Source organism: Camelus ferus, chromosome 11 (genome assembly GCF_009834535.1).
Source record: "Camelus ferus isolate YT-003-E chromosome 11, BCGSAC_Cfer_1.0, whole genome shotgun sequence".
NCBI lineage: Eukaryota > Metazoa > Chordata > Mammalia > Artiodactyla > Camelidae > Camelus > Camelus ferus.
This window is the reverse complement of record NC_045706.1, coordinates 72,478,553-72,494,147: the sequence shown is the minus strand read 5'-3', so window position 1 is coordinate 72,494,147 and position 15,595 is coordinate 72,478,553. Positions and strand designations below refer to the sequence as shown.

The following is a 15,595-nucleotide window of genomic DNA, read 5'->3' as shown; positions in this document are numbered from 1 at the left end:
TCCTTATCCCATTATTCCTAATTGGTGTTTGATTATAGTGTGGTGGTAACGTATTTTCTGGCTTTTCCTGATGACTCATGTGATTGGGTAGATACGTTGCTTGAAGTGGTGAATTTCTATAGTCTGTTGAAAAGGTCTGCTGTCTTTCTAATCCATGGGGTGGAAAACACGAGCATTTCTGAGTTAGGTCTTCCCCTCACTAGCTCTAGTCATAGACAGTCGTAGTACCCTCGTCAGCAAAATGGAGGCAGTGGCTCTTGTCTTGCAGTGTTCCTGTGTAGGCTAATGAGATGATACAGAGCACAGTGTCTACATGCTAGATGCTCAATGGCTGTTTCTCCATCATTTAATATAAATAACACCCTGATCATGACTACCTTCAAGGTAATGTAACATACAGACAAGGCATGTTAAGCATCTTAAGAACATATTCTGTAAATACAAGGCATTATTGCAATTCGGTTACTTTCTTGGTTAGGTAAAATGCCTTGATTCTAAGTCCAAGGGTGAACTTTTATTTGAAAATGTTAATGTAACCTTATTTACATTATGCTATATTCCTGTATTGATGCTTTAGACAACTGACCCATTGATTTTGTCACGAGTCAGAAAAAATTTTTTTCATATACTTGAAACTAGGCATATATAATTGGTAATAAACCCTTCTCAAAAGAAATCTAGACTTATTACTGAGCAAAACAAAACATGAAAAATAATTTTAAAAAACATCAGCTTAATTATATCCAGAAGATGGGGACCAGCTAACATTAACTCTGCCAAGCCTCTCCCAGGTTTCACAGAGCACAGCTTCGGTCTGTAAGGAAACGGGCAGTCCTCGTCTCTCACCTGCAGGAAGACACGAGCACCACTGGCCACTAGCGCGGCCCAGCGGAGCTTGGACAACAGGGCTGTGCTGCTTAGTACAGCGTGACTGTGAATAGTTGCGCTTTCCAACCCCGATGAAGGGAGTGGTCCTGGAGAAGACAGCGGGGGCCCAGAGCAGTTTCACTTCCCACTCTTGCTCTGTTGTAGCTGAACTCGGTGTTCAGGCGGAGTCTGCACAGAGAAGTGATCAGTGATCATTCCCTCAATCCATAGTGAGTTTCATTAGGCACAGGAGACTGTCAGGTCCACTTGACGAAGGCCCTGTTCTCCTTGAGCTAACAGCCTAGCTCTGGTGTGGTGTATCGTGTGGGGGAAGAAATGAGGGGGCATTGGTTCTTCCCAAAATTCTTCTTTTGACATGCAGCTTGGCGCCAAGCAGGAGTTGCACAGGCAGCCCTGGAGGGCGCGGCATTCTAGGTAAGAAAGACTGGCTCTGGCAACCAGGCCTCCAGACCCATAGTGTGCAGTGTGGCTTATCGTGATTTCATTTTTAGTCAGCTTAAGGCATTTTAATTTAATAAATCAGTTGTGACATTAGTAAGGGTTGTGTGTTTAAAGTGCTTTCTAACTTAATTCACTGGTTGACTTTGAGACAGGTAGTCTTTGATGAATCAGGAAAAAGTATAGTAACTCTTCGAACTGCATAAGCACGTGGCAGTCAATTCTGGATTCAGCCCAGCTGAAAGCTGTGACTGGAGGAAAAGTGTCTGAATGCTTGGCCTCAGCAGATGATGCATTAACCTGAAGAGCACCTCACACACTGTTAACACTCCTGTTTCCCTAATTTCTATTCAAGCGAGCTGTATGTTCAGATTTAAATATGATGTTATCAGAGTAGAAGGAAGCGACCACATTGGTTTACTATCATGTAGTAATGTACTTGTGGGACACCTAAGTGAAACTGCCTCTTGGACTGCTACTTGGCATTGTTGCTTTGGAGCAAAAAATGAATTTGACCAACCATTTACCCCTTTAATTCAGGCATCAATTTCTAGAGAAATGACCCATAAAAAAATCCTCTTCCTAGTTCTGACTCCTACAAGCTGAAGCTTTGACAAGGCAATTGACAACGAGAGGAACAGACTAGTTGCAAATGGAGCCTGCGAATGTGTAGGGAATGTGAGCTACACTCACTAAAGGAATAATTCATGTTCATTAAGGTGTAATAAGCAATTAAATTCATTAATTTATTAATTCATTCAACAATTAATTATGCCCTACAGTGTGCTGGGCAAATTTCCTCTAGTGGATCTTACTTTCTAGCTAGAGTAGCAGACAATAAAAAAGTAAACACATTTTTAAATTATAGGTTGAAATTAGTACTGAGGAAAATAAACAGTGAACCAGTTTTGCAGACTAAAAAGCAGAAAAGTTTCATTTAGAAAGTGTGGTCAGAGGAGGCCTTTCTGAAGAGGCAACATTTCTGTGGACACCTAAAGAATCTGAAGGCTTGTGAAGGGGCAGGGTGGTGAGCCCGCCAAGCAGAGATGTGGGAAGTTCAAGACAGCACAGCCAAAAAGACTTCTCTCTTCTGTAGTTCTAGTTTTATACTGACTACAGTTCACATCTTATTCAGAGAGCCATGTCAAGAATTCCTCCTAGAAATTACAATCAAGAAAATGTAGTGATGGTTTTGTTTTTCCGGGACAATCTTACATTTTCAGAGATGAACCTCACAGCCTGTTGTGTTTCCATTAATCCTTTTCCTTGAATAGGGTTCACAATTTGTCGGGTTACAGTACTTCTCCCCAGGATCTGGTAAAATACATGCACCCATTTTTCTAAATAGTTTCTCTTATCAAAACCCATTTTAAACTGTCACATTTTGTATGCTCAGAGTTTTAAGAAGAGTCAGTCTTTTAGAAACAAATGCTTCTAAATAAACAGTAATAAATATAAATTACTATAATGAATGTAAATACATAAATATACAAATGTAAATACATAAATTTAAATAAATATGTACATATTGGGGGAGGGTATAGTTTAGTGGTAGAGTATGTTTTTAGCATGCCCAAGGGCCTGGGTTCAATCCCCAGTGCCTCCATTAAAATATATAGATAAATAAATAAACCAAATTACTTCTCCCCCCCCCAATTATTTTTTAGTTTTTAAATGTACATGTAAATAAACAAGATTTTGTCAGTCGTGTTTCATCATCTCGTTTGCATTGTGATGATGCCACACAGCAATGCTTAACATTGGAGCTGAGGAGGTTGCTGTCTGTCTGGATCTCAACTTCAGGGCTGCCACATTGGTGTGTTGACCCCAAGCAAGTAATTTGACCATTTAAAATATTCAGTTTCCTCATCATAAAAGTTGGGTAACGGCAATATTTACCTCGTAGGGTTATTCCGAGATGTGTGTGAAGGTTTTGTTCTGTTTGAAGTGAGAGCAGGGTTGGGTCCATCCTTACCCGTCATCTTATCCTCATCTACAGCCATTCCGAACCTGTGGGGAGGGTTCTTCGGAGGCAGCTCATCCATAATCATGTCCTGTGTTTATGGAACATTAGACAGTTGTCAAGGAGATTCAGACTGCAGGGGGTTGATTTGCTTGTGTTTTCTTAAGAAAAAATGATTCCCCTCTCACCCACATATACTTCACAGTTCCAGGAGGCACCGCTACACGTCATCTCTGCTTGTCGGCTTTGTGCTCATGGGAGGAATGTATTTGTGGATTTTAGAGCACAAGCATGGAACATACATATCTCACTGTCAGGGAATCCTAGATCTTTTGTACTGACTGTTTCTCAAAATGGAGCCCGTCTTGTTGACGTGGCCGACTCGCCCCACTGAGGGGCGTGGAGCGGGGCAGGGCGTGGGCGGCGGGGGCGGGGGCGGGGCGGGGCGGAACCCAGACTACGCCGGGGGAGGCAGCCGTGGCGGCGCTGTGTCTCAGCGGCTGCGCGGTGAATGCTGGTGGTGATCGCTGGGCTGGCTCTCAGCTGGTGGTCGGGACCCTCGGCCCTCAGCGCCCACACCTCCCAGGGCAGGAGCCAGGCTGCTCCCAGTGGGCGGAGGCGGAGCCGGCAGGAAACGAACCCGACTTTCCCAGATGCTTATTTAGACCAAATTTTTAGTGTTTACTGGCAGAAAAGTGGCTTTCCTTCTCATTTGATTGAATGATGGGAGCAAATCTGTCTTGATACGGTTGCGGCCAGCCTGGTGTTTGCTCTAAAAAGTAGCTAAAAATTACTCTGCCTGCAGGCTTACAGGGACGTCCGGCTTCTTTTCTCTGTGTCAGTGTAGAACCCTTATTCATCTCATAAACTACCATTACGTTTAATCACACTGAACTTTTTGAATATGTTTGCCGGAGTCTGGGGCTTGGGGGAGAGCACAGAGAAAAATACATCTTTAATAGAGAAATCAGAAACCACTCCTTTGTTTAGAATAATCTTTAGTGTAAATGTGTCCAGATATATTAAGGACACAATTTGAGAAACTTTTCATTTGTTTTGAAAAATACCAAATAAAAATAATAATTGGAATTTAAACTAGTTTTTGTAATTATAGTTGACATGCAATTACATTAGTTTCAGGTGTACAACCTAGTGATCCAATATTTTTATGGATTATGCTGTTTCAACAAATTCTGTGATAATGTATATTTTTTATTCTATCACCTTCCTCTGTCTTTATAATATAAACCTTAAGGATATTCTCAGTCTCCTGGACTCAAATTTTCTATGCTTAATAACTTCTAAGCTTACTATATTAAAGCCAAATGAAGCTGTTAAAACTAAAAAATTTTACATGTAGGGAATAAAAAAAATCTATAGATGTATTGAAATCTATTTACTTTTTCTTAGGTTACATTTATAACTTTAGTTTTAGAAGAGAAATTTAATATTAGAGTTTTCTTTAAATTTAATTTTAAGCTTTAATTCACAGAGATGTTATGTTTTCCTCCCATCACTTTTGCCCAGGACTTATAAAAGAGGGATATTCCATAGTCACATTCCTCACAAAATGCTTTGTCCTGTAGGTGATCACAAAATCTGTCGGTACCAGTTAATGGCGTCACATTCTTTTCCCTTGTTAAGCTGGAATTTCAGGTTTCACATTCATTCCAGCACTACTTTCCATCTTTACAAACAAGCTGCTGAATGAGGAGGTTGGGTGGTGCAGTAGGACCAGCTTCAGAATCTTAGAATCATACCGTCAGCCGTTCAGAGCTGTCGAGCCCTGCCTGTCTGTAAGTCAGACGTCTGGCCTCCCTGACCTTACAGATACAGCTGTGAGCCCTCAAGTATGTGGGAGGTGCGGAGTGAGGGGGAAGCCCTGGAGAGTTGAATTGACTGCCTCCAAGTCCAGGAACACTATCTGTTTAGCTGGGACTGAACTCGGAGTGTTACTGCTTTAATTTGAGGCTCGTTTAAATGAGCTTAGTTATCTGGTTTCCCCCTGCTCAGAGAAGATAATTTCTTAAAGAAAATAGAGTCTCTCTGCGTAAGGCAGGTGCGCTGGCACTGGGAGAAGTGGTCACAACCTGCCATCCTAGGAACAAAGAGAAGACTTTAAAACTGTCTACGAAGTCAAGTCCCACAATGCTACGGTGCTGGGTCAGCACATGGGCAAACTGCTGTCCGCGCTTTAGCTTAGAGGGTGGCCTGTGTCAGCGCACAGCAGTGATGAAGGTGCCGTCAAGTAAAAGCTAAATTCCTTACATGTATTTAAGAAAGAGAAAAGTTTAATTTTTTCAAAAATACTATTCAGGATCGGTCAAAGATTGGTCTTTGTCGGGAGCAAGATGCCATTTTCTGGGCATCACTCATCCATTTTTCTAACTCTCTGACCAGTGCCAGAACAACAGTTAACAGCAAAAATTGTTTGCTCAAACTCATCATCTACTCTGCTTAGCAAACCTGATTCCCTCTGTCTTTTGGACAGATTTCCCATAACTAAATTCTCCCTTAAAAGATAGAGGAATGCCTCATTTTTTTTTTTTTTTATTACTTTTGGTCTTCTGAGGGGTAAGTGCACTTTTGAAATGTATTCAGCACACTGTTGTATGTGAAGTTTCATAGACAATAAGATACTACACCAAAATTTAACATAAACATCAAATTTTATAGCCATAATATACTGTTTAGTCTCCTCCTATTCAGTCTCTGCTTTCTGTTACTGTTTTTCCAAAACCACCAGAAGTGATGAGAGAAGTTTTCATCATTGTTTTTGTTCTTACTTTCCTTGTGTGATCTAGACTGCTGATCAGAAGTAGCAGCTGTTAGAATCAGCCTACCAAAGATACCATTTGAAAAATTTCCACTTCCCTTTTTAGTTCTCTAATAGGAAAAACCCTTGATTACCGAATGTCCTGGCAGCCCCCGTTGTGTGAACGCAGCCATGTTTAAAAAAAAAAAAAACGTGTTTAGGACTCACGCCCAGTAGCTCTGTCTGCACGCCGGCCACGGACCCGTCCCAAGTGGACGGTAAACAGCGCAGGCGAAGGATGGGCTCCTTCAGCCACGCCCTGGCTTCTCCTTCCTCGCGGCGTCTGCTTTCTCTCTTCGGAAACGCAGTACCAGCCCTTTTTTCACTCCTTTCCAAATAGGACATGTTGGTCATTTTTATTTGAAACGTTATCGTCACCGTGCCTTTTCACTTCGTATCTAGTTATTGAAATGAACACCTTTTTCCTACTCAGTTTAAGAAATTTTAGGCATCGTTGAATGAGGGGCGAGGCAGGAGGGGAAGAGGCTACTCAGGCCTGAACACGTAGCTGGCGAGCTCCCCCCAGACGCCCAGGTGGAGGCCCAAGTAGGAAGCTGCTCATGGCCCTCCCCACCCGGCTTCCCTCATTTTTCTCATTCCTACCCACTCTGGCAGAGTATCTCACCTCCAGGGGTGCGTTCTTTTTTCCTGCCTAAAAGTGTGGGGAAAACGTCTTGTCAGAATTTTGTTGAGATAAAATTCCAACAAGGTTTGCTAGGAAGCCTAAGAGGGCTGGGGCCGGGGCCCTGGGGTGCATGGCGTCGCTAGAGGGGCGAGCAGGTGCGGCTGTCTAGGGGCACCGCGTGGCTGCCCGGGCTTCAGGGCGACTTCCTGGCTTTCAGGGCGCTGCCTCTCGAAGTGGTGCCCACGGGCCGCCTACAGCAGATTCTCCTGGTGCCGCTTCTAAACGCATCCCAGAGGGATGCAACCAGGAGGGAGAAAAGTGGGCCTGGGAACCGCATTTTAACTAATTCACCGTGATTGTCCTGCTCCCAGATTTGAATCCTGTTCAGGATTCTGGTGCTCAGTGCTCCACGTCCCAAATCACTGATGTGTGCGTGCCTAGAGGTGCGGAGGATGCAGTGACTTCTCACTGAGGCATGAACCAGAAGGCGGGCGTGGGCTCTGGCCTGAGTGCCGGGGGTCCTGCGGCAGCAGAAGGGAGACACGCTCCCCGACTCCCCAGCCCTGCCCAGGTTACTCTGTAGCGCTCTTCTCTCTCTCCCCAGTCCCATTTCCCCTTCTAACACAGGTATGGAAAATTAAGATTTCTCTTTGACATAAAGCTCACCTGTCAACCTGCTCCGGAAGGATTCCTGTAACCCCTCCCGCCAACCCCAGGAACCTCCCGGGGCCACAGCTGGGCTTCTGCCGACCCAGGTACTCATGCTCCACAGGCCAGTGGGATTTGCTGGTGGCTGTTGGTCTCACTCCTTTAGACGCTGGATTTAAACTGTCCTCAAAGTCAAGCTGAGCCCAGTGCCTGACCTCCATAATGACCATCACATGAACGGCCCAAGAGACCTGCCAGGGTTCCCTGAGCCACGTTCTCTTTTCACTTTTATTGTCTCTGCTGTAAGGAACAGCTGGATTTGTTTTTGTGTAAAATCAAATGTTTGTATTAGATTCAGCTTCCTGTGATACTTCTAAAAATGTGTTTTAAGAGCAAAATAAGATAGTGGGAAAATTAAGATGATCTTAAATAAGGTGATTTAAATACTTGCAAAGTAGATTTTTTTAAAGTCACAAAATGCTTTAAAGAGTTCCTGGTAAATTTAAGAGGGGATCTATTGGATTTTGGCTAAGTGCTAACAAAAGAAAAAAAAGATTTTCTTAACTCCTTGTCCAAATAGTTCAACTTGTATTTACTGGTAGTTATTTCAGAGGAAGATGGGAGCTCTGCAATCTTTAGTCTGTTATATAAACAAAATGTTTTTGTATTCAAATGTTTGGAGAAAATATTAAAGGCAATTTATGGCTTGGGAAGAAAGTAATACAAGTGGTAACAATGGAGTATCTTATAAATTGTCATCATTTTCTGAAATTACTAACAATATCAACTTAGCAGGCATTTTACATCCAAAAGGAATTACCTTCATTTGTCATGCTTTAACGTTAAGTGGTGACAGTAATCCGACAGCTGCTGCACTAGGTGATTTGTTTCATTCTGTTTAAAAAACAGGCATTTATTCAGCTGTATAGGAGATGAATTTTATCATTAGAATGTTTGCCATCAGGCTCAAGAAATAGATTTATAACCCATTTCTTTCAGGAAATAGGCTTCAAGATATACATAACACAAGTCTTTTATTAAGTCATGGCCTTTTTTAGTTTCTCCAGAAACACTATTTTTAATTCCCAATGAAAATCACAATAATAATAGTAAATTGACCTAATAGGTTATTTTCTTTCTTATGGCCCCTCTTTTTATTAAGAGAATTCAAAAAAGAGAATTCGTTTACTGATTTCTTACTATTTATTTAGTTAAAGCAATCATTCATAACTTTTTATAGTATTTTATAATTTATAAAGAACTTTTAAAACTTTTGATCTTGGCAACAATGCTGTGTAGTAGTAATCGTGATGCTGTTATATATTACTGAGCGCTCTGACTCTCTGAGAGAATGCAAAGGGCAGTGGTGGCAGGGCGTTAGCCAGCATCAAACAGCAGGGCCAGAACTGAATGCAGAACTTAGCTTTTAACTGGTAAACTCAATACTGTTTCCTTGAAGTGTTTAAAAAAAATCCTGCAAGTGTTAAAACATTATTATTGCTCACTTTTTTCTGTTTTCAAATGACTGGTCCCCATGCTTAATGTAGCTCAGTTTTTTAAAAAACTGTCCCAAGTATTCATTGCACGACTTTCATGCATGGATACACAGATTACATAAATTATTTTAAATAAGCATATGAGTTTTTATTTGATTCTGTGTATTTACATAAATCAGAAGTATTAAAATAATTAATAGTGCCAACCCTATTTATGTAATAGACCCAGTCTCAGCACCTTCACCTGAAAATGAAAGATATTTCTTTCCTTTCCTTTATATAGCTCCTTTAATATAGGATAAAGTGTATTCCTAAAAATGTAAACTATTTGTGTACCAGTCCATTCAACATCCTTTGATTCCCCTGGATGTTAAGAACCCCTGGGTGACCTCTAGCTCTAATATTCTGTTTTTAAGTCAAATGTCAGATAACATTCCTGTGTATGTGGTATTATTTTCTCTAATAAATCAAATCCTTAATAAGTTGACACTTGCTCACCTACTATAAGGTGGATTATAGTGATCTTTGAAAGACTTAGCTTAAATACATGTGTCTTCTCCCCACCCAGAGTAAAAGAAGCTGAAGAGGTGTGTAGGCAGAAAAAGGGAAAATCACTTTATAAAATAAAACCAAGGCATGACTCTGGAATTGTAAGTATTTAACTATTCTGTTTTTTAACTTGTGATTTTCTTTGGCTTTTAAACACTGTTTTCTCAATATATACAAACTCATCTGATAATACCTGAATTACTTTCCTCGGAAGTCTGAATGAACAATGAGCTTCTGACGTGAATCCCCTTGTCCTTATGCCTTTAATCAGGCCCAAAAGGCTAAGGGAAGCTTGATGTTCAGCATTAGAAGCTTAAGAATTAAGATAAATCCACTAAGGGGTGCGTGTGCTGGTGGGAGTGGGGGGCAGCCTTTCACTTTCATCAGCACACACGGAGCACGGCACAGCTGTTGTAACTGGATGAGCACCACTGGGATCTGAAACATGATGGGAAGTGCCAGGTGCAGTGTGATGTCCTCTGCTCAGACCTGGCCCGTTCCCGTACACGGCGCCGCGGCACTGAGGCTTGGCAGCCGTCAGCCAGCAGACGGAGTGTAACCAGCCGATGTGAGCCTCCTCTCTGCCCACTGCTTCAAAATAAAATGCCAAGTCGGGCCCCCGGGGAGGGAAGGGCTGGTGACAATGAGGAGTTTTCCCTTACGGTACTGTCAATGTTTTGTTGAGTGTTTTGAGGGATTATCACTTGGTGTCACGGAGTAAGTAACCAATGCTGTTTTAAGTAAAAAGTTGGGCTAGGCCTTAGAATAGGAGCATTTTGAATCAAATTAGTCTAATATTGTCTAAATGGGAAAGATATTAAAATAACCCAAACTGGAATGTGATTAAACAGCCCTGTTTAGACAAAGTTAGAAATTGTATCTTCATTTAAAAGATATCTCCCCTTCAGGTTCTCTGTATCAAAAGCTTGTCTAATGACAAGTATTGTGTTATGGTTTGGTTTATGTTCTGTCTTTTTGATTAAAGTACAATCTTCAAGGTGTATAGAATGAGAAGGAATAATTATTAATTGGTTAACCACAGTTACACTATTGTAAGGCTAGAAGAGAATTAAATCACATAAGCCACGGAATGAAGCATCGATGCAGTTTTCATGTGTGTGCCTTTGCACACAGGATTGACAATGAGAAAGGTGAGTTGGTACTCATTCACATCGACTAAAAGCTAAATTATAAAGAATTTTTCTCAAGAACATTTGGTAACTTGTCTTAGTGAATATTTTAAAAGATAAAACAGATTCTACTCATCTTTTTTTTTCCTGTATGAACTGATAGATCTTTAACCTTTTCTTGGCGTTTGATCCAAATGAAAGAGATCTTGTTTGGGCTATATTGTAAACTCCATACATTTCTTAAAGTTCTTTCTAACGGTAACTCTTTAATCTGCTGCATTTATTTTCAGAAAGCAAAAATAAGCATGAAAACCTGAACAACAAAAAGCAGAATGAAAATGAGTCACTGCAACCACTTCCACAAAACTCTTCCGACCTGAAGGCGAGAAGGAAACTCATCATTTTGATCACTTTTCTTCTTGATCTCCTGCATAATCTTTGTGTTTTCCAGACAGTTCACTGAATGTTGAATTTTACAGTACATTCATACAAAAATGCGAAAGCAGTAGACCAGTGCAGAATCTGCCACCTTTTCTTTCTGTAGACTTGTATGGTATTGTGCCGACAGACCACGACAGCATGTGCAAGGGGCAGAGTCTGCACTGATCTGAACATGCTAGACAGTAACCCAGCATTTACTTACGTGAGAATACTCCTCATCACAGCAAAACTCTTTCCCTTCCACTGACAACCGGCACTCCGCATCACTGCATTTAGATTTATGGTTAAATGTTCTTTCTAGTGAATTGTTTGTATCAGTTTCATGTCTACCTATAAATTTTCTATTTTAAAATTTAAGTACCATTTATATATATCATAGTCAAGGCTTTCCCAGCTTTGGTCTCTGTAACTATATATTTGTGAAAGAAGATTATCATTTTTTTTTACTCATCAGATAATGACTAGAAAAACTGTAGCAAAAGGAAAACTCTTCCTAGAAAAACTGTAGCAAAAGGAAAACTCTTCCTATAAATCATTTCAAACAGGCAGGAATCAGAGTTTTAAGTTTAATGAGGACTTTTATCAGATCACGTCCTTTGGGACCCTACATAAAGCCAATCTGCAACAAAGCTAAATTAAACCAAAGGTGTGCCTCTCTGTAACTTTGACCATTGCCCTTCACAAAGAAAATGACACAACACTTTGAATGAATTTAAATAAGTGATGCTCATGAAATTGCCAAACATGACTATTGACCAAAAAAGAGTAAATTTTGGATGGATTGGCATCTACCTAGAACTTGTTCATTAAACTCAGCTGCCTGAATATTTTGACATGGCTGAGGTTGTCTTTATGTGTTATGGCAGTTGATTAAAAGTTATAAAATGAGCGTGCAAAGATTTATCATCTGAAGGAGCCTAGGAAAAGATTTCATTTTATTTTACTTTAGAGGAAAAAAAGGAAATCTTCCACTGTTTCTGAGAATATTTTAAAGTCAGCTCATGGTGCATTGTGATGGTTTTCTCTAACATTAATAGTTTTTTTTTAAAAATTCTTTTAATGATATTTGTTGGGGTATGCTTACAGATAAAGGGGAGAATTACTGCTACTGCCAACCGAGTATGGAAAGCAACTTAAAAAGAAAATCTTCTCATAACTATGTTTGTATTTATGTAAAGTATGGTCTCTTACCTTTCAGTTTGTAGTTTAAGTGCAAAGAAACCGTAGTGACTCTGGTTGTTGTTTTATAGTCTTCCTGTCTCCTTCAGTCCCTCCAGTGTGTATATCACCATTCTTCAATGATATAATAGGGCATTTAACAAAGATCGCTATGTGCAATACTGTATTTAGTGTTTCTATTTTTAGTGTTTCTAGGATGTTAATTTATATGAAAATAAAATGAATAATAAAAGAGTTCTATGCCTGTTGTGTATGTTATCACCTAAAGATACTTGGAGAATGCAGCCATCATATTTAACACAGTGGGGAAATATGTTAGATCGTCTTGGGGCTTTTTTTAAAGTTCTTATTTCAGGCTTAACAGTTGTTAGTAGTTAAGTATTTGATGAATGCTGGGTTTTAGAAGTAAAATAATCATTCTGCTACATCAAAACATAGTTTTTTTAAGTTTGTATTTTCCTTATACAATTTTAAGGAAGACGTATTTCCCACTTATTTGAGAAATCTTATTTCTAAAAGTTACAAATTAGATGATACAAAAATATCATCTAAGTGGTGAAGGGTTACTGGAAAACGAAAAGGCAAACGAGAACATGGGGCACAAGAGATGGGGACAGAAGCAGACATGGAATAAAAACTAAGCATTATGCTGATAGAAAAGTATGGAGTTTCTTTTTCTTCACAAATAATCTTCGCAGTTAAGTCTGATATTGAATTTTTCAGTATAAACTCTTTCATCACCTGTACATGGCTTGTGCCAGCCAAGGCCTGGTCCAAGGGCAGAGTGGTTAAAAGAGGGTGCATGATGACAGACAGAAACTAAACTTCTGGTGGTGTGCATGCTGTAGTGTGTACAGAAGTCAAAATACAGCGTTTGTACACATGAAACACATACTGTTGTAAACCAATGTGGCTGCAATAAAAATAATTTTTAAAGAAAAAAACCTGAATATAAAGTTGGAGGAGAATAAGTATAAAGCAATTAAAATTCATTATAATATCCAATTCAAAGAGTGCAAAATGGGGGAGGGTGTAGCTCAAGTGGTAGAGCACATGCTTAGCATGCATGTGGGTCCTGGATTCGACCCCCAGTCCCTCCTCTAAAAAAAATAAATAAACCTGATTACCTCTCCCACCAGATAAAGAATTAAGATAAATCCACTAAGGAGGTGCATATATGGGGGGAGGGGTGCTGGCGGGAGTTGAGAGCTAAAGAATACAAGATGCTAAATCTAGAGGGTAAGTGCGAGTTAGACAAGTGACCGGGGGACAGAGAACTCTAGCAGGAAGAGCAACTCCTGAGTCTGTATCCCTTTAACTGGCTTCATTTTCTTCACAGTGCTTTTCACCACCTGATAACACATAGATGGTTATAAGTATGTAGTCAATCACCTGCTCAAATTTAAATTGACACTTTTTTTCCCTCAGTACTAAATCTGTAACATTAAAAGCAGTACATGGCGCTCAATAAAGATGTATTGATTCAGTGAGTAAATAAGTGAGAGCGAGAGAAGGTAAAAGTTAGGGAGTGAAAGGGAGTGAGAAATCCCTAACGTGCGCTGTACATCCAGGCAGCTGCTTCTAGAAGATGGAGGCTATTGATCAGGAACTCAAGAGGTTGCAGTTCTGGAGATTTAAAAAATGATGGAGGAGCTGTCTGCATTCAGGTGGTTGTCAAAATTGCCTAGGGAATCAGGAATAGATTTTTTTTTTTTTAAGTCTGAGGTCATGTTGAACCAGTATTTAAAACATTTTAAGTAAAGTCAGCCAGAAAGAGAACGAAAAATACCATATGATATGATATCACTCATGTGGAATCTAAAACAAAAAGAGAAAGAAAAAGGACATTATGAGCTCATCTACAAAACAAACAGACTTGCAGACATAGTTAACAATCTTATGGTTACTGGGGAAAGGGGGTGGGAAGGGATAAATTTGGGAGTTTGAGATTTACAAATAATACATAAAAATAGATTTTTAAAAAAGTTTCTGCTGTATATATACCACAGGGAACTATGTTTAATACCTTGTAATAACCTTTAATAAAAAATATGAAGACAAATGTTATGTATATGCATGACTGGGACACTGTGCTGTACACCAGAAACTTGACACACTGTAACTGACGGTACTTCAATTTAAAAAAATAATAATAAAATAAAATAGAAACAAAAATAGAGAGGTCACAAAAAGAACCTCATGAAGATTAACCAGGGAACTAAAAGCTGAGAACCACAAAGATTTAATATTGCAAAGGTCAAAGTAAATTGGCACTTGGAAAAAAATAATGACATTTTCCTATTGCCCTTCAAACTTACTACTATTGTAAATAACAAATTAATAAAATATATGTAATGACTTTTTCAACATTCTATTTTAAATTCTGCTTTGGGGAAGCAGTGTAGAAAAGAGATTTCAAACAAGTTCTAAAGTCCCATTCCTGTGTGGCTGAGTAAGCTTCCAAGAGACCAACCCTCCCACCAATAGAAACTATAAACGCTGAACAAAATGTGTAAGCAACCACTTGAAGGCTCTGAGAGTGAACAAAGGAGGCATATTCTGGGGTGAGGGGGAGTTGAACAGGACGAGAATGGCCCGGGGCCTGAGGCCAGCTTCCGTAATGGTGCTGCACACAACAGCTACAACCTCCCACACAAGCAGTCCTTTTCCCCAGAAGACAGGGGGACAACGTCTTTAAAGTCCCAGGGCAGGAGAGACCCTGTCAACCAGAAGTCTATATCCCAGGAAAACATACTTCAAGAATGAAGGTGATATAAAGACACTCAAGTATTTGTCAGCAGCAGGCCTGTATATTAGAACCTTAAAGAAAGTTCAAGTTGAAGGGAAATGATACCAAAGGGAAACATGCATCTTCAGGAAGGAGTAACCAGCACTGGAAATGGTAAACACATAGGAAAATATAATTTCTTTTAAACACTGACAGTTTAAAGTAAAACATATATAACATCTTGAAGAGTCTATAATGTTATGTAAATATAATATATGAAGCAATTGTAAAGGGTAGCACACTGTTGGGGGGAATTACAAGATTTCTACATTTTTATATGAAGCAGTGTAATATTTACTCTAAGCAGACAGTGAAGAGTTAAGAATGTGTACTCCCTTAGTGTATAGTACAACCCTTAGGGCAGTCACAAAAACGTAATGGAAAGAAACATAGCTAAAAACCCAATGGATGTAGTAAAATGGAATTTAAAATATATTTAAATAATTCAAAAGAAAACAGGAAAGAAGGATTGGAGACAAAATCAGAAGGGACAAAGGACAAACAACAAGATGGCAGCCTTAAGTATAAATTTAAAGTAATTACATGTAAATGGACTAGATACACTGCATAAAAGACAGATTATCAACTACTTTTTTAGAGGTGAGATTTTGCTGTCTACAAGAAAAACACTAAAA

At 39.7% G+C, this 15,595-nt stretch overlaps 1 protein-coding gene across 1 annotated transcript in view; it reads left to right on the top strand.

Moving 5' to 3' along the window:
- LOC102510773 (formin-2) overlaps positions 1-12,406 on the top strand; it is a 286,001-nt gene extending 273,595 nt beyond the window's left edge. The window contains 2 exon segments of the mRNA XM_032491868.1: positions 9,442-9,523; positions 10,843-12,406. Coding sequence (XP_032347759.1) covers positions 9,442-9,523; positions 10,843-10,869 — 109 coding nt within the window. The 3' untranslated portion in view covers positions 10,870-12,406.
- Positions 12,407-15,595: the final 3,189 nt, after the last annotated feature.